This window comes from Uranotaenia lowii, chromosome 2 (assembly GCF_029784155.1).
Source record: "Uranotaenia lowii strain MFRU-FL chromosome 2, ASM2978415v1, whole genome shotgun sequence".
NCBI classification, from domain to species: Eukaryota; Metazoa; Arthropoda; class Insecta; order Diptera; family Culicidae; genus Uranotaenia; species Uranotaenia lowii.
Genome location: NC_073692.1, coordinates 128026794 through 128045348, shown reverse-complemented (window position 1 = coordinate 128045348; position 18555 = coordinate 128026794). Strand labels below are relative to the sequence as shown.

Genomic DNA, 18555 nt, shown 5'->3' with positions numbered 1-18555 from the left:
TGGCCACGGTGTTTTTTTTTTCATTTACCATTCATAATCGATTACTTTGATTGTTGCATTATACGGCTAGTAGCATCATCCGCCAAACAAAACACCAGAAATATAATGTATGAATCGGGATGAATAAACCTACTTGTTTTAAAATCCCTGAGAAAAAAAAGTATGAGTGTATGTGAATTGTTTGTATTCTACAAACAGACATAAATTATTTTGTTTGATGGATGATGATGGACTCACCGTTTATGGTAAATGAAAGAAGAAAATTGCCACCACCAGGAATCCAACTCGAGTCCTCTGATTATCTCTCGGACACCTTACCAATAGGCCAAATCGTCAGATGAAACTAGTCAAATCTAGTTCTATAATTCAGTTGACTTCATCCAGTTGAATTCGCTGCAACATTCTACGGCAGAAAACGCTCATCGTGCCCCGATTAATGGTACTTATACTGCCCCAGGCAGGGCTGGTAGCGGTTTGACAATGAAAAAGTAGTGACTTTAGTGACCAAACTTTGAAAAAAAGTGACCAAATAGTGACTTTCAGGACCGAAAAAAGTGACCAAATTGTGACTATGTAGAACGAAAAAAGCAACTTTGAAGTACAAAAAATGTGACCAAATCAGGCCTGTTCGAAGGACCCGTCCATTGGGGGAGGGGGGGGGATAGGGAGGTTCGGAATTAAAATTTAGATAAAAATAATAACATTACCAAAAATAAAAAATTTAAAAGGAAAGGGTTTTCTTACTCCGTTTGTCACTCATGTTCACTACACAACTTAAAAAAATGAATGATAAACAAAATTTGGAAACATATTACAATGAATGTTTCAAATTTTCGATACGTCAAGAAAGTAAGAAATAAATTAGTTTCAAAAGAATTTCTTAGCAAATTTATAATTAAAAAATCTGAATTCCCAAATACATGTCCAATCTTGTACAAAACTTGACATGAATAGATGTTAGGAAAATGATAATAATTGTTAATTTTTATTCATCTAAATTTTGTTTTGGTTTTAGTTTTGGTGATAAAGAGTTTTTTACTAGTAAAATCAAACATTGATAGATAACTGATTATGGAAAAATGTCATTACAAGTATTTTTGACATCACAGCAGAAGTGTAAAAAACTTGATTCTATTTAAAGCTCATCAATTCATATAAAACTTTTATTTTTAAATAATATGTTTTTGATTTGAGTTTTTGTAAAAAAAAGTGCAGAAATATCTCTAAAGATTTTTAATTATTTTCAAAAGTCATTTCAATAACAAAAGCTGATAGAAATATTGCATACATATTTAGATTCGGGGAACCCAAATTAGTTGAAATTACCGTTTAAATTCATAGCACCTAAAAAAATGTAAATTTTGTGGCCTTGTGTAAATTTTTAAAACCCTTTTTTAAAGTATTTAGAAGAACAAATAACACGAAATAAAATATAGTATGAAATTGTTTTTTTAAAGAATATTTCATATCAACATAACATTTTTTATGACATAAAAAATTTAAAAAATAAATGATTCGTTTCAATCTCAATCTTAGTTACACTTCTTAATAAAAACCCATTCTAAAGACGAGATAGGGTTTATGTATAACAAGTTTTGAGTTCCAATACAAACAGTTGATTGAACTAAAAATTAAAATCTACAATCAAAGTTAGTTTCAATTCATAAACGTCAAATAATGTGTTAGATCAAAATGTCTCAAGCCAAGGGTGATTCATGCCAAAGTTCCGCCGGAGGCGAAAAAAATTTCTGACTGACTGATTACTATTTCATTTCATTATTACTCTTTCATTGGTTTATTTTCGGTGAAAAAAGTGACTTTGGTGATAAAAGTGACCATTTTTCGGAAAATAGTGACTTTAGTGACCAAATGATGAAAAAAGTGACTTTTTAGTGACTGACCCAAAAAAAGTGACCAAGTCACTAAAAAGTGACTCGCTACCAGCCCTGTGAGAGATAACGATTTAAATAACGATTTTTATTTTTAGTTCCGTGTTTTCATTCCTGGAAAAGAAATATTTCAATTATATATTGAAATATTATTCTTTATTTATTTATTATTTTAAAACAGGATAAGATGGTATTTGAATCATCAACCAAGAAATTGGAGAACGATTACCATGGATCGAGTGATTTTCAGGAGTTATGTGCATCAAGTTAGGTCGTGCGACGGAAAACAGTGAAAATGAAAACATTGTTTAAGTTTACGTTGATTTGTTCTTCCTAAATAGTTTTTCAATTGACCAATATTGCATTTCAAATACCTATCATATCTGACTCAAACATATTTTGTGTTCTGAAGCAAGTCGAAAACTTTTTCACTCTTTATAATTTACAACAGCGAATTTGCAGTCATTCCGTGCACCCACGTTGAAATATCTTAGCGCCAATGTGGTCTAGCAGATAGGCTGGCGCGAGTCTGGTCTTTGTATGCCAGGCGTACTGGGTTCGATTCCCGGTATCGGCAAGAAAACTTTTGGATTCGAATCCCATAAGTAGCCGACAGGTAAGATGTGTTTCCTCTTGTAACTGACTGTATAATAAGAATATTCTGTATTCTGTATATTGCCAGCTGGCCAGATATATACAAGGGTGCCGGAATACCAGTAAGTAAACTTGCATTGGAGATTTATCGAACCTAATACTCTAAGAATGCATGTGAACACATACTTGGAAAAAATTGCGGTGAATCCGTGCACCCATGGTGGATAACCAACATATACAAAATATTTTGTGGACTCATGTTGAAATATCATTTGAGTGATTCAGTTTCAAAGCTTATGTCTTCAAATTTGAATAAATAAGTACACAACTCATAATTATTTTACTCATAAAAGTTTTGTATAAAATTATTTATCACGTAAAATTACTCAATAACTCGAATGGACATGTATTGAAACTAACATAACTTTTACAAATCTTGATGAAATTTCGTCAAATTTTGACAGGAAGTTTAATAAAAATTGAGCAACAAAGCGGACCAAAAAAATTGGGGGTCAAGTGCTTGAAGCGCCACACAGCGGTTAATCCGAGAACTTTTTCTTAAAATTTTTATGACATCGCATCGAAAATCAATAATTTCATAACGAAGGACACACTTTCGCCCACCATAAATCAACTAGGGCTTATTGTCTTGAATGCAGATTGCAAATGAAACAAAAAGCAAGCGAAAATTTTTTATTTTGTTTGAGTTATAGGGTTTTGAATTTTACCAGTCATTTTGACTGGTCACGGTCCGAGTGTCCATGGCGAAATTTTTCTCGCTTATTAAAAGAGCTAGTGAAATAAAAAATACACAGTTTTGTAGGGATTCAAAATTCATGAAAAGTCATATTTTTTGCGAATTTTTAGAGCGAAGTATTGAAAAGATATTCAACAAACAAAGTGTCCTACCAGTCATTTTGACTGGTGCGGTCTTTCTAGTGTTAAATCATTATGATCCGTAATGTACGCACTGCAACATAATGTTCACATTGTTCCTAAATTTTCACCATAAATAAATTTTTGATTTTTCACTTTAATCAATTTTAAAATGCGTTTTTACATTAACTTGTTGACTCGGGGCGAAAAGAGCACCATTGATCGGGGTACGATGAGCGTTTTCTGTCGTAGAATCTAGCCGCGAAGTAAACTCGTTGAAGTCGACTGAATAATAGAGCTACAACTTGATTAGTTTATATCTGACGATTTAGTCTATTGGTAAGGTGTTAAAAAGGTAATCAGAAGACTCGAATTCGATTCCCGGTCTAGATGTTTTGTTTTCATTTACCTTTCATGATCGATTATTGTAATTGTTGAATTATACGGCTAGTAGCATCATCCGCCAAACGAAGCACCAGAAATATAACGTATGGGTGTATGTGTATTCTACAAACAGATATACATACATTATTTTGTTATTGCTTCGTTTGATGGATGATGGATGGATTGATGATGATAGACTCACCGTTTAGTGCAAAATGCATCGATCATGAATTGGAAGGAAAAAAAAATGGCAACGACCAGAAATCGAACTCGAGTCCTCTGATTGCTTCTCCAACACCTTACCAATAGGCCAATTCGTCAGATGAAACTAGTCAAGCTGTAGCTCTATAATTCAGTTAATTTCATCGAGTTTAGTTCCTTGCTAGATTCTACGGAAAAAAGCTCATTGTGTCCTGATTAATGGTGTTTATACTGCCCCAATGGGGGTTCTCATTATGCCCATACAGTGACTGATTTTAAGCTTTAGGCAAAAAAAAATATTAAAATGCATTTTTGAACGATTTAATCAACTTTTTCATGTTTGAGCCCGTCAGGAAATAGACATGTTTTTAGTGTCTGAAGTCTGAACACTGCACAATGATGTAACTCACATATTAGAGCTATTTTCTATGGTTGAATAAAAGTCCTCCTAGGTGGACTATCTCTAGATTAAAAGAAGACCACACTATGCAAAATATTGAAGCCAAGTGGGGTTAACCATAATGTTAAATCAATGACAAGCCGAATAATTAGCAATATATTCTAAAATTTTCAAAAATGTTTTTAGTAAATTTTGATTAATTCCTATTTTGAATGATTTAAAAATGGAGGTGCCTAGTATTACAGTAAATCTTTCTTGTGTACAAAATGACATGTAAAGTATTTGACAATGCTTGAGCTCAGTAGTTTCGATGCAATGATTCATTTAGCTATGTCGAAACTTGTAGGCGAAAAAGTTTAGAAGAAAATCACTTGAAAAATATGAGAGTTGTGTCCCCTCACGCAATGTACCAAATGAGACTTATCTTGAATGATTTTTTCCGAGGAATCGAATTATAGCTGTTTGAAGCACCGCACTTATCGGGAAATACTTACTCAAATGAAAATGAAAATGTTTTACTCAAGATAACCCTACATTTTTAATTTAATTTAGCAAAAAGCCTTTTCCCACTTAAACATGTTGAACCAAATGTTGAATTGAGTGTAAAAACAGTCATACCTCCATTTTTTCTAAACATGCGGTGTTTCAATCAGCCATCACGCAAGAGAAAAAACCAAAATTTGAAATCCGAACATGCTTGTTATAAACTATTTGAAAAATGTAGGGGGATTAAGGGTAAAATATCCATAACTCCACTTCTTGAAGCGTGCGATCATCAAATTCCTCGGGGAAAAAAATCACACAAGCTAGCTCTCATTTGCTTGAAAATTTTCAAGTTTGAAAAAGCTTTTTCTGAACTATTAGAAAATATAAGGGAATTTAGAATAAATCAGTCATAGCTCCATTTTTTGATGCGTGCGGTGGCTCAAATAGACTATTCATTCGATTCCTCGCAAAAAAATATACAAAAAAGGTTGCATTAGGTTCTAAATTTTCAAGTCCGGACATGTTTTCTTTTGAATTAATTGGGAAATGTAGGAGAACTGAAAGTAAAATCAGCCAGAATTCCACTTTGCAAAGCGTGAAGCCTTCCAACTTTCAAAAAGTCGTCATTCGATTTTTCGAAAGAAAAATTGCTCTAGTTTGGTCTCATTTGCTTCCAAATGTTCAAGTCCGAACGTGCTTTATCTGAACTATTTTAAAAATGTAGGGGAATTTAGAGTAAATCATCTTTAATTCCGTTTTTTGAAGAGTGTGGTGGCTCAAACCGACTACATTCGATTCCTCGGTAAAAAAATACATTGCATTTGGTTCATAATTTTCTAGTCCGGACAGGTTTTCTACTGAAGTATTCAAATATGTAGGGGAATTGAGGGTAAAATCAGCTATAACTTTACTTTCCACGTCAGTCCTTTCAAAAATCATCATTCGATTGCTCGAAAAAAATCGCTCAAAATAGGTCTCATTTGCTAGAAAATTTTCAAGTTCTAAAGAGACATCCAACAAATTTTAAAAACTGTTAAAAGTTCCAATTTTTTTAAGTTCCTATATTACCGAAAATTTCAAATAAGGTGTTTATTGCACTATGCTTGAGCGCCACATAAAAAACCTAAACAAATGGCTTGATGGCTTGACAGAACTATTTTGAAATATTTTTTTTTCAATACATTTACAGAACTTAGCAGAATTTCGGTTATTTTTAATACTATCAGCTAAATTACCGAACTTAAAAAATAAGAGGTTTGTTCTTTGAAAATAACTGGAAGTTTGTTAAAGACGATTATAAAGTGAAAATCTGAAGCATGACAGATGGAAATCATTCTTACCTGGAATTACGATTTTGATCTACAAAATTAATTTTCAATCACACATGTTTTAGAGATAACATTTGTAACGAGGTAAAAATTTATTTAATGCAAATAATGCACTTTTTTGAGAAAAAAAATGTGGAATAATATGAAAAATTTAGAAAGAAAAAAATTAATTCATTGGTACACTTTTTAGAAGATCATGAATAATCGCGGTTTTGAGAAAAAAAAAATTTAAAAAAAAGTTTTTTTTTAAGTTTAGTATTTAGTTCATTTAGAAATGGGACACTTCCTTTTAGTGAAAGCTGAGTTTCTAGTAATCAGATCTGCGAAATTTTGAAAGCGTTGGATTGGTTGTAAAATGTTCAATTCTGCTTAGTTTTAAAGCACAATTTAAGGCTATCGCATTTATGAGATATTGAAGATGCAAGAGTAAAAGACAAAAATAATTGTGCACAGTTTTCTCTCAAATCCATCATTATGCAATCGAGTGATGAGAAATCCGTCATTTTGTAATCGAGAGCAACCAAATCTGTTTTTATACCAAAAATAAAATGCGTAATATCATCATCATCAGGAAAGTCAAGTCAGTTTTGTTTAATTTTGAATGCTGACATCCCAATGAAAATGTGTTTTGGGGGCTCAAAAATAATCAAGTCTTGTTAAATTTGAAACAGCTGAATCCACCAAATTGTCTCCAGCTTCTGCCAAATAAGAAGTATTGGTAAAAAAAGTAGCGGAAATTTCAGTCATCTAAAATGCAGATTAAACGAAGTGTAAGTCATAAAAAGTGATTTTTTTTTTCATACTTTTCCATGATCGATCATAAGATTACTTTTATTTTATTCTCAAAAAGTTTTTCGATCAAATAATTCTCAAATTTCTTTATTAACTAAGCTTTATGTTAAATTTTTGCCGTTCTGGTAAATTTGGGGATTTTGACGAAAATTTAAAGAAATTTCAAACCAAAAATCTAAGATATTTTTAAATCATAAGTCAAAGGCTTTGCTGTATTCAACAGGGGTTTTCAAGAAAAAATAAAAAGAATTTGTATTGGAAAGTGAGAAATAGATATAATGTTTTCTTTTCTATTTTCCAAAAACTGAAGAATTTATTTTGATTTTTTTTTTGTGCTCCTACAAGGAAACAATCTAGACCAAATCTGAATTCTTGATTGAAAGAAGGATAGTGAAAAGAGTTAAAATCTGTTTTTGTTTTTCAGATAGGTTCATCAGTTATCAATTATAAATTGGGTTTACTCGAAGTGATAAGTTTTTAAACTTCTTAACGTCCCATCACAAAAACTAGGAAAGATTCGAGTTCAGGACTCCATAATCTTAAAAATCAGTTATTAAAACATATGCACCAAAAATGGGGGTTCCTTCTTGAAAACTGAAGACTACTCAGAAAATTGCTAAACTTTAATTAGTCCAGTCCAGTTCGAAAAAAGTTAGGAAACAGGGGAAATGTTCCAAAAATTCACAGACTCTTATAACTCTTATGATAACAAACTACAAACTATTTTAACCGGTTTTTTTTTATAAAACAAATGCCAAATTGAGCGATCTTCTTCATTTCGTGTGATGGGATATAAATCAGAAACATTAACAGCGGTCGATGATCCTGCCCCTTAATTGTAATTTGGGCTCCTAAAATTAGGAAAATATCGAACTCAATAAATTTTAAATATTATTCAGAAGTGTATTGTAATTAACAAAAAAAGGATTTGAAAAGTGCCCGCTACTAAGAAAAATTAATTTCAAAATTTAAATTTAAAAAATCCTAGGTATTCCTGAACCTGTTTATAACTCAACCAAAGTTAAAGCTAAATTGAGTAATTTTTATCATTTTTTTTTTCGAAACCAGAAAAGCTGTCTGTGATTTGTAGCGAATGACAAATGATTGAAATAAAACCAATCAAAGGTGACTCCAATGAAATGATGATTATGAAGCTATGGTTGTGGAAATGAATTGATGATACTTTTTAGTCCTGTGATGACAGTTGTTCAGGTCAACTAGCGCTTTCCAGCAGCACCTTTGGACCTTTGCGCTTCTTGACATTTTACTCATCGGAACCGGAAATTTCCATCGGTTTCGGAACGATTGGGTCGAAATAATAAATTTACCTTAGGAATATACTGTTTAAGATAACATGTGTAAAAATGGGAAAGAGAAAATGTTTTAAATACCTGTTTGTGCATTTACTAGCGTTGCTAAGAATAGCACGAGTAGTGGCGAATATCGTGAAATCAATTTGCACTCCATCTTGCCGATTATCGACCGGATTTCATGAAATAAGAAAACGATGAATGGTAGCTTGGTGTGCTTCGACAACAGCCGTTCGGTTGTTGATGATGCTGTTTTTGTTGTTGATGTGGGAGGTTTTCCCGGAGAAGGAAGCGGCTGGTAGATTTTCCCTCGGTCCTCCAAAGGCTAGCTCCTGGTCGAAGAAGTTTGGACCGGTTTCAGCTGGTTCTTCTGCTGGTGCTCCACACGATGGTGGTCTAGAAGGAATGATCCACTTTGTTGCTCCACTTTGCACTCTTCTTCTCTCGCTGCTCTCGCACTTTTCTGCTGCTTTCTTGCTCTGTGTTGTTCACCCACTCACACAGGACTTTTCTTCGATATTCACTCTTCGGCCTTCTGCCTTTCCTCTTCCCAAACCAAAAATCGCACTTTCCCTACCCTTTCGGTGCACACTTTTCCTCTGCCGTTGAACACTGATTTTTCCTTCTTTTTTTCTTGATAATTTTCAATGGCTTAATTTATTCATTTTTCACCTTTTCATTCACCAGAACAACATACTTCGCGCTCGTGGCGGTTGTTGAAAATTAATACTTCTATTTACAGAACTAACCAAAATCGAACATAAAAGACAAACCCCCTACACGCTAGAACTTCATATCGCTGCAATCCGTTTTCACAAGTGCGAGTTTTTGCCGGAGGCGTCGAAGAATCCGTGTGGGAAAAATAGAGAGAAAAAAAATATTGCTATTAATAATCCGAGAAATGACACTTTGATAATAAAGTTCCGTTCATCAGCGATGTGAGCGTATTGGTGGATCCCGTAAGTGTGCCATTCTCGCGTTCCCGTTCGTTTTTTCACTGCCAATACTAGAAAATACCACCAGCCACTTGGCCACAACAATCAATGCTCGAGTCCTGAGCTAGACCCATTAATTAACGTCACTAGGGAGGGGGATTTTCAGTTCACACTTTGCTTTATACTACTTCCCATCGATAGCATTTAATCAATGACGACGATTGAAAAGGAGCCTGGAGCCTACCCAAAAACCTTCACTCGGTGCCATCCGATCCGATCAGTTGTCGTAATAACCTACTCGGTCGGTAGCTGGCTGCACTAATCGAATTGGACCAAATTTCTGCTGCCCCGGAAGGGCACTCTGATGACCAAACACATCGATTTCCCTACCGTGCTCGATATATCGGGCTGCTAGCAAATGGCACAACTGCGGGAAAAATCCATCCGAATGTGGGAAAATTCACTCGAAAACTGGACCGACGGAAAAGAAGTGTAGCTGCCTCGTTCGAGACTCGTTTCGTTGGTCGTCGTCGGTTTTTGATTTTCCTATACACGCTCCTTGAGTATGTGGAAAGCAAGGATGTTGGCAGTGTTGCCAGTTTGGAAAATCCATGACCTTGCTTCTTGGTTTATTGTGCACACCTCTGATCCAAAGCGTATCCGAAGTCAATTAAAACGTTCTTAGAAATCCCTTTATCATCCTCTGTGTCAGATTTTGAGTATTTTAGATACCATCAATTGTGTTTTTTTGCAGCGTTCAAATGTGGAAAGTTGACGCTGAAAGAGCACATGATACCAGTTGGAGGAAGCACACGGGATCACTGAACCATGCCGTAAGAGGCGACTAAATTTAACAGAAGTCCCTCCCCCAATCAGCTTTTTCCCAGCTTGTCAAACGAAGAGCTGATTTCTGATTGTTTACAACTTTTCTGACATTTGATGGTCCGCTGAATAACAAAAACATTAAGCATGTTCAATGATCGCGCAGTACTTAAACTAGATTAAAACCAAAATCAACTGGAAATCCGACTATATGTGCCACCATAACGTTTATTTAAAGTAGATATGTTTTTTTTTCTAGATTCATCGGATTTGAAACTGAAAAACATGTGCAATTTCTACTGAAAACAAATTTTTAATTTGAACATAAAAGATTTCTTTTTCAAATAGTCATTGAACAAATGTTACCTTCACAGTTCAAAATAAAAATCAACTGTCATGTTATGATTTTTCAAAACAAAAAACATCAACAAAGCGGATCAACGTATGCCTCAGGAAATACCTGATAATGACCTACCCAAACGAGTTCGGATTATGCACTCGAAATCAGGTATTACCTGAGGCGGACACTGGTCTGCTTTGAAAGGCTAGAAGCGACAATGCGGTAAAAAAGTAGGGTAACATAGTAGGGGAAAAAAGTTATAATTCTTAATAAGTTTACAGAAACAAAACATTTTAAACAAAATTGTTATATGTGAGAAATCTGCAAATGCAAATAAGAAAACAACACATGGTCAACGAACACTTTAAAAAATTTATTTGAAATTGAGTTAAATTTACATTTACGGAACATTTCATGAAATAGTTATTTTTCAGGTAATTTTAAACGACTGATGGTTTTTGGTTCTTAATTTTGTAATTGGCATTTTTTTTAATTTGCTCGACGTTTCGGTCGTTGATCTTGGCCTTCTTCCTGAGTGTAAACTGAATTCCAATAGGAGTTGAACCCGTTTTATTGTTTTTTTTTTCAATCGCAGAGATCGTAATTGATTAAAAACAGTTGGATTTTGTCTGAACACATTTTTGTAGCTTTCTTGAAAATATAGTATATTTACAAGTAAGCTACGAGAAAAGTGTCCAAACAAAATTCAACAGTTATTATTCAACTACGACCTCTGTGATGGAAAAAATAATCATTGAAACGGGTTAAAATCCGACAGGAATTCTCACAATCCAACAGTTTTTATTCAATTACGAAATCTGCGATAAAAAATACCATAAACCATACCATAAAACCGGTAAACGATTTAACACGACAATTTCTTTAAAAATTTAACAGATCCAAGAAACAGCTCAGAAAATTCTTGAAATACTCTAGAATATATATCAGTAAACCTCTAAAAAGGTCCAGAAATTACTTATAGTGATCGAATATTTTGAAAAAAAATTTCACAAGTTCACCTTCCATTCAATACAACCAAGAGCATTAATAGCATGGAATGTTTCCTGCCATGTGATTAAGCGCACTGTACAGATTTTGAGTGATTTTTTTTTAAAATTATGTTGAGAATTATATTTTAACAAATTCTAACTTTAAAAGTAATAACACTCCAATTCTTTTGGTTAAACATGCTGTAAGAGTGTCTCTATAAGAAACACTTTATGTAATAAATTTACTTTTTGTTTTTCTTGAAACGAATGCCAAAACGTTGGTAAAGTCACAAATAAACAAAAAAAACGTAATTTTTAGGCGAAAAAGTAATTCTGTTTGAATATAAATTTTCATCCAAACAATGTTTAAGTGTAAGCAAAATATCAAAGCAAAACAAAACAATAATTTTCCTTACTGAATCTGAGCCATTCTCCCAATTTAAGTCGTGTAAATTTTAAAAAGAAATGGAAAGCAAAGGAACTCGTCAAATAAGAAATAAACGAATAAACTAATGATAAAGTTATGAATACATATCGCGAGCCTTGAAAAAATAAAATGTTTTTAATAATAAGTAGAAAAAGTGAAAAAATAGGCTCAGTTGTAAGGAAATTATTAGAAAAATAGTGACTTTAGTGACCAAATTAAAAAAAAAGTGGGTGACCAGCCTGAAAAAAGGGACAATGTTACTAAAAAGTGACCAACTTCTAGCCCTACCTTTGTTATTGTTTTTTGTTTTGGAAAAAAATAAAATTAGAGTTGATTTCTGTTTTGGGCACTGAAGATTCGATTTATCCATTGGTTTTTTCTAAGAAAAATCTTTTTTTTTCTCAAATTAAATATTCGTTTCCTGTAGAAATTTCTATTAGACATAATTTTCAAACACGATGAATCTAGAAAAAATCACAACTATTTAAAAAAAAACGTTATTGTGGTACATATTGTTTGATTTCCATTTGATGGACGCATCCCACAATAATGAAGTCCTTTCTGCGCTAAAGCAGGGCACTGGAGCAGCGGATCGTATGTTTCTCTAGCTACTAGTAGGGTGGCACTAAACAAGAATATTGTTCAGAAAGAAGAAGAAAGAATGGATAAGCAGAAGGAGAGCGGCCCGAAGAAGGAGAACGAGGAGAAACAACATTCGTCAATCAGAGAGCCGCTGCGACGACGAGCCGAGGTTATAAAAAGCGCAGTCCTGTTGGTTACGCGAGTTCAGTAAATTTTCCACCGCCAACCAGTTTTGCCTACATTTAATTTCAAAAATCAGGGAACTGGTGAAATAAAAATCCGGTTACGTTAAAGTAACGGAAATTTCGCTCAAAGTGGTGACCTTTTTCTCTAATATGCGATGTGCGCCTACTTGGTTTAATAATTGTACTGAATCAGCAATCGAAAATTTCCTTTAATTTCCTTTTTCTAAATAAGAACTAAAGGGAATCATTCGATTGCTTTGTTTTAGCCACATTTTCACTTTTTAACTTCAGCAATGGTACCTAATCCAGTTCCTTACTACCCGTTTTCATCATATTCGCAAAAATCAGGCCAAATCAGGCATGTTTACAAAAAATCAGGGAAATTCAATAGTTATATCAGGTTGTCGAACTGAGCCTTGAAAACTCAGGAACATTGGCTTCTGTACCGCCAACACAAAACGATCCCGAGAGAGCAGCGAAGAAAGAAGCTGAAGAGAGAGAGAGAGAGAGAGAGAGAGAGAGAGAGAGAGAGAGAGAGAGAGCCTTTATGTGACTACTGTTGTAAGCAAAATTGGTTACTTCTCAAGGACCCTCAAAAGAGTCCAAGCCAAGAAGAACCGTGAAAAGAGATCGTGACTTCCCCGTCGTGAATGTTTCCTCCAAAAAAAGGCGGGGTACGGACTACGAGAATGCCGACGGAGAAACCCCTGCTGGGGGCTGGTTCGAATGGCTCGTAATAGAAAGGAGAACGCAAAAGAAAGGTCATCATGCAACCAACAACACCCCCAAAATCCAACACGAGTGATGTCCAAGGGTGATGCCCTAAGAAGGCACAACGTATGCGGACTTGTTCCGGGAGCTCCGCGCATAGCCAAAGTCATCTGCTCTTGGCGAGAGCGTCGCCAAAACAAGACGCACTTTAAAAAAGCGAACTGCTTTACGAGCTGAAAAAAACCGGCAGTTAAGATCGCCGACTTCAAGAGTCTTGTTGAAAGCATTCTAGGTGAGGAAGCGACTGTCCGAGCGCTATCGCGGGTCGCATCTATTTAATACAAGGACTTGGATGAGTTTACCGCTGCGGAAAAGCTCGAGAAAGCGCACTCCAGCATACCTGGCATGAACAAGGAATCAGAAGCTATAAGACTAAGAAAGGCGTATGATGGAATGCAAGATTCCTCTCTCACCAACAGCGACTAACACGCTACAGACGGTAGGGAGTGTAAGAGTTGGGTAATCATTGGGGACGCACCCAAGATACCGGAACAAATGCAGCGCTGCTTTAGTTGCTGGGGCTTTGCTAACCAATCTCGAAGCTGCAACGGACCAGACCGGTAACGATGTAGCCGAAGATGTGGTGGAGAAGGTCAATTCGCAAGAGATTGCAAAAATTTAACGGCCCAACCCTACGAAACTGATGGCTTGGACTGCCTGGCGTACAAAAAGATAAAGGCAAGCAAGTAAAAAGTGGATGTAATCCAGCTAAATCTGAACCATAGCAAAGTTGCACAGCTTCTGCTAGAGCGATCGCCTACAAGAAATGCGATGTAGTGCTATTCTCGGAACCATATAGAATGCCGCGGAATGGAGATGGTAACTGAGCAGCAAATAGGTCTGCGAAGTCACGGGAAGTTTTCATATTTTTAGGAGATAGTGACAGATTCTCGGGACGGATTCGTGATTGCAGAAATAAACGGCATCTTCTTCCAAGCAATACGCTATAGCGTAGGAGGCCGAAATCCTGTGGTAGCGAGGCAACCGTCGGTCCAAGAGCGGAGATAGAAGACTAAAGCTTCCGATCAGAAAGTCTGCGTCGAAGCTTTAAGCTTGTAGAGAGCATCGTAAGTGCATAAAGCTGAACAATTTACGAAAATGATAGTAGCGGTGGGCGACAAAACTATGCCCAGAAGAAGTATACTCAAGTGGTGGAGAAAACAGCTTTCTGGTGGACCACAAAAGAGAGAAACGGGAGGTGTCGTTTATCAAGCAGCTAGGGTAGCACTCAATCGAGGATGCACAAAGAGACCGTAGACGTCAACCCATGAGGCCAAGCCTTTAGAGTTGCAATAGCGAGATTCGGTGGCCTGAGGACCACAGTGGATACGTGTTCCCAATACCCTCTGCAGGATACCAGAAAACTTCAGCCCGAACAGCGGGTGTTCCACATGGTTCTGTACTCGGACTTGTGCTTTGGAATGCCAACTACCAGCAGGCAGTCGGCATAGTCAAATTTGCAGACGATATCGTGCTCATGATCAACGACGAAACAATCGAGAAGGTAGAAAATCTTTCAGTGTATATGAAAAAGTTTGGCATCTGAATGGAGGAAGTCAAGCTTCAGATAGCCCGCCATAAAACCGAAGTAATACTCGTGACCAACAAAAGAGTTGTGCCGCACATGGAGATTACCGTTGATAGACACACCGCATCTTCGAAACAGAAGCACCTATAATAATTGCGTAACATTGTTGTGATAATGCGTCGAAAGTCATCGACTCATAGGCCTGGATTATGCCGAACTACCAAGGTCCAAAGAGTAGCAAGAGATGTCTTCTTGCGAGGGTTGCACTACCAAAACTACCATACAGAGGAACGGCCATACGGAGCTCTGTTCTTGAAGTGGAGATCCAAATTACGGAGTACCCATCGACTGATAGCCATGCGAGTTGTATGCACAGCAACGCTCAAAGAGCAGCATCAATGCTTATGTGGCAGGAGCAATGGGACGCATCGAGCAACGCAATATGGACGCATAGGCATTTTCTACTTCTGATATGTCTTTGGACCGAATCTCGCCCTGGTACGATGGACAGTGCATAGGTTATATCCGGAACTGAGGCAGTTTTCTTACTGGCGCGCCATGGCGTAATAACTTTCTGGTCCAAAGTTTTGTCCACCGGACCCAGTTCATCCTGATTTGTTTTGTCCATAAAGCTGCTTTCCTCTCCATATTTCCGAATCCAATTCTCCTCCAAAGTGGAGCTCACGATTTACAGAGTTTAAAGTTGAACTGTAAACAACAACACACAGCAGAAATCAGATGGTTAAACGTCACCCGAAATGAGCAGGTTTGTTTCAAAATCGTGCTTAAACGGCTTAAACATAATGTGACAGGCTGAAGTTACCCCCAGTGATAATTTTTCTCAATAAGTGAAATCATTTGTAACATCTTCTGGGTTTAGTGTAAGTAATTTTGGTTGTGGAATCTTGTTGGAACAAGTTAATGTATTTCTTGAAAAAAAATACTATGCTGGCAGCCCTGAATGACTCCGGGGCTCATTGGGGACACACACGCACACACTCTCCTATCTCACTGGGAGGAAACTTTACCACTGCGAGCGGCCGAGAAGGTGGAAAACAACAGAAGCAAAAAAGTCCATTTTTCCAACAATTTTCCTCCGATAGAAAATGAATACCATCGGATGGGGAATCGTCTGAGTGCTGGTGCTGAAAAAACGGCGCGCGGCAGCATTTATGCTAAACTGTGTGGTGGCTGCGAATGTGTGAGAGTGAAGGGCTTCTGCTTCCCACGAGCGACGGCACACTCGACGCCGAGCACTCTTGAGTGGAAATCCAGTATCCTCCCTCAATGAGGTGGGTGGTGGTAGGCGGGATATGGGTTGCCCCCCCTATGCCAATCGAGCTATTCCACTTCCATTGTCGAGATTCTGTAAAATTTCCGTTTTATTTAGGGTGATGGGTTCGTTCAAGACAGATGGAAAAAGATATTTATACTTATTTTTTTTATTTACAAATAGCTTTATTAAGGCATTTTACTTATAAAGTGCCGGGAGTATTTTTCCTATGATATTTTTATTAAATCAGTTTTTTTTTCGAAGCGTAATTTTCACTTCTACCTAGTTCTAGGCATTTTTTTCTAAGTAAAATCAACAGTAACTATTTCATCGATAACGTTTTGACGAACCGTTAATTTCAGATCGTCGAAAATCACTACACTGCTCCAATGCCAACAGGATTATGTGACATTTGAAAAAGCGAAGGCTACACAAGCTGTTTGGTTTAGACGGGTTTTGCAGGGATTTGAATCCTTTTTTACTTGTAGTATTGTGGCATGTGAAGTGAGCAACAAATAGTAGCCTTTGCAGGGCCGAGGTTTATTGTCATAGTGAGTAGTGTTGAATCGTGTAAAATGAGCAACAAAAGTAGCCTTTGTAAGGCTACTATTTGTTATTACAGTGAGATGTATTGTGTTCTGTAAAGTGAGCAACAAATAGAAGCCTTTGTAGGGATGCGGTTTGTTGTCCCAGTGAGTAATATTCTGCCATGTGAAGTAAGCAACAAAAAGTAGCCTTTGTCATGTTGAGTTTTGTTGTCATAGTGAGTAGTATTGTGTCATGTGAAATGAGCAACAAATAGTAGCCTTTGTGAGGCTGAGTTTTGTTGTCACAGTGAGTAGAATTGTGTCATGTGAAATGAGCAACAAATAGTAGCCTCTGTAAGGCTGAGTTTAGTTGTCACAGTGAGTAGTGTTGTGTCATGTGAAATGAGTAACAAATATTAGCCTTTGTAAGACAGAGTTTTGTTGTCACGGTGTGTAAGTGTTTTGTGTAAATAAACCATGACAATTCTCGGTCAAACAATCATTACTGATCGGACCTTTAACTGGTTGATTGAATGTTTAGTGATCGGGTGGTGCTCCTAAGTATCAAAAAACTGTAATAGTTTTACAACAGAATGATACTTATTCGACAAGGCATACCCAATCATATCCAAGTGGTATAATTGAGCCTTCAACCATGCCCAGGGCACTTCTTAATAATATCCTACTTATGGAGTGTTAATTATAAAAAAAACCAAAAATGTGGAATTTGAAATTAAAATAACGAAAACAAAACAAAAGGTTGAGGTTAAAATTGTTTTTGAAAGAATATTTTGTATCAGTAGAAAACTTTTTTTGACCTTGATCTTAGCGATCTGATGTGAACTACTGATATTCCTTAGTACGATTATAAATTTAGTAACCAAAATTTTCTTGGAGGTATTTACTAACACAGCAGGAATTGGAAAGAATGACCGAAGTGTTAAATTCTCAGAAAAAAAAAAATCTAAAACAATAAACGTTTTAATTATGAAAAATATTATAAATTTAAAAAAAAAAAACAAAATCCAAAATGTCAATAAAACATAACATAACATTGATTTATTTTTTAAAACAAGCAAAAATATACCAAAGGTCAAAAATGAATAACTGAAAATATATATTGCGAAAAATGTTTTATTTTGACATTTTTGGCAACTTAAAGTGTTCTAGCGTGTTGCCAAATTTCAATTAGATTTAAATAAATATTTTGAATTTATTTTTAATAGACATATGGATTTAAGTCTATGATTGCGTATTTAGATTTTAAATTAAAACCTGATTCTTATTTCATATTTCTACTGGCTAATCTGAGAATTTTAATACAGATTGTGTATGTAACAAATCGTCTTAAAGGGTGTCCACGATGAAATTGCCACACTACGAAATTGCTCTAACTTTTCAACCGCTAGGTAGAATTTAAAGAAAATTTGGGTAGATTTAGTTCATAGTGCATTGTTTACATCCTGCAAGTTTTAAAGTCCTGTGATCAAAACTCGCGAAAATGGAGTCGAAAGAACAGCTATTCATCACAAGAACAAGGATCTCTCGCATCGTTCCATCGCTAAAACGTTGGGAATCGCGAATTCCACGGTGTCGCGAGTGATTAAGCGGATAACCACCGATCGGAAGCCCAGAAGTGAAGGAAAAGGTATTCCGTACAACACCAAAAATCACAACCACGTAGTCAACCGAAACCCGAACGCCTCTGTTCGGGATGTGGCTAAGAAGCTGCACCAAAGCCGAAGTTTTGTCGTTCAAGATACAAAAGGCCCCCAATCGCGACGAGAAGCAGAACAAGTCCGTCAAAACCCGTGTCAGGAAGTTGTACCTCAACATGCTGACGAAAGTTTAATCACTGATCATACTGACAGGACTCTTAGAACAAAAATTCGTTCATTTTCTGGCTAATTTTTTTC

At 36.0% G+C, this 18555-nt stretch overlaps 1 protein-coding gene across 7 annotated transcripts in view; it reads right to left on the bottom strand.

Moving 5' to 3' along the window:
• The window catches only part of LOC129740941 (uncharacterized), a 150962-nt gene that overhangs the window by 128207 nt on the left and 4200 nt on the right, over positions 1–18555 (bottom strand). For 5 of the 7 annotated variants that reach the window (XM_055732599.1, XM_055732600.1, XM_055732593.1 and 2 more), the window contains exon 2: positions 8342–9059. In XM_055732599.1, the coding sequence (XP_055588574.1) occupies positions 8342–8417 (76 nt within the window). In that variant the 5' untranslated portion in view covers positions 8418–9059. The other 2 variants (XM_055732597.1, XM_055732598.1) reach the window with 2 other exon arrangements.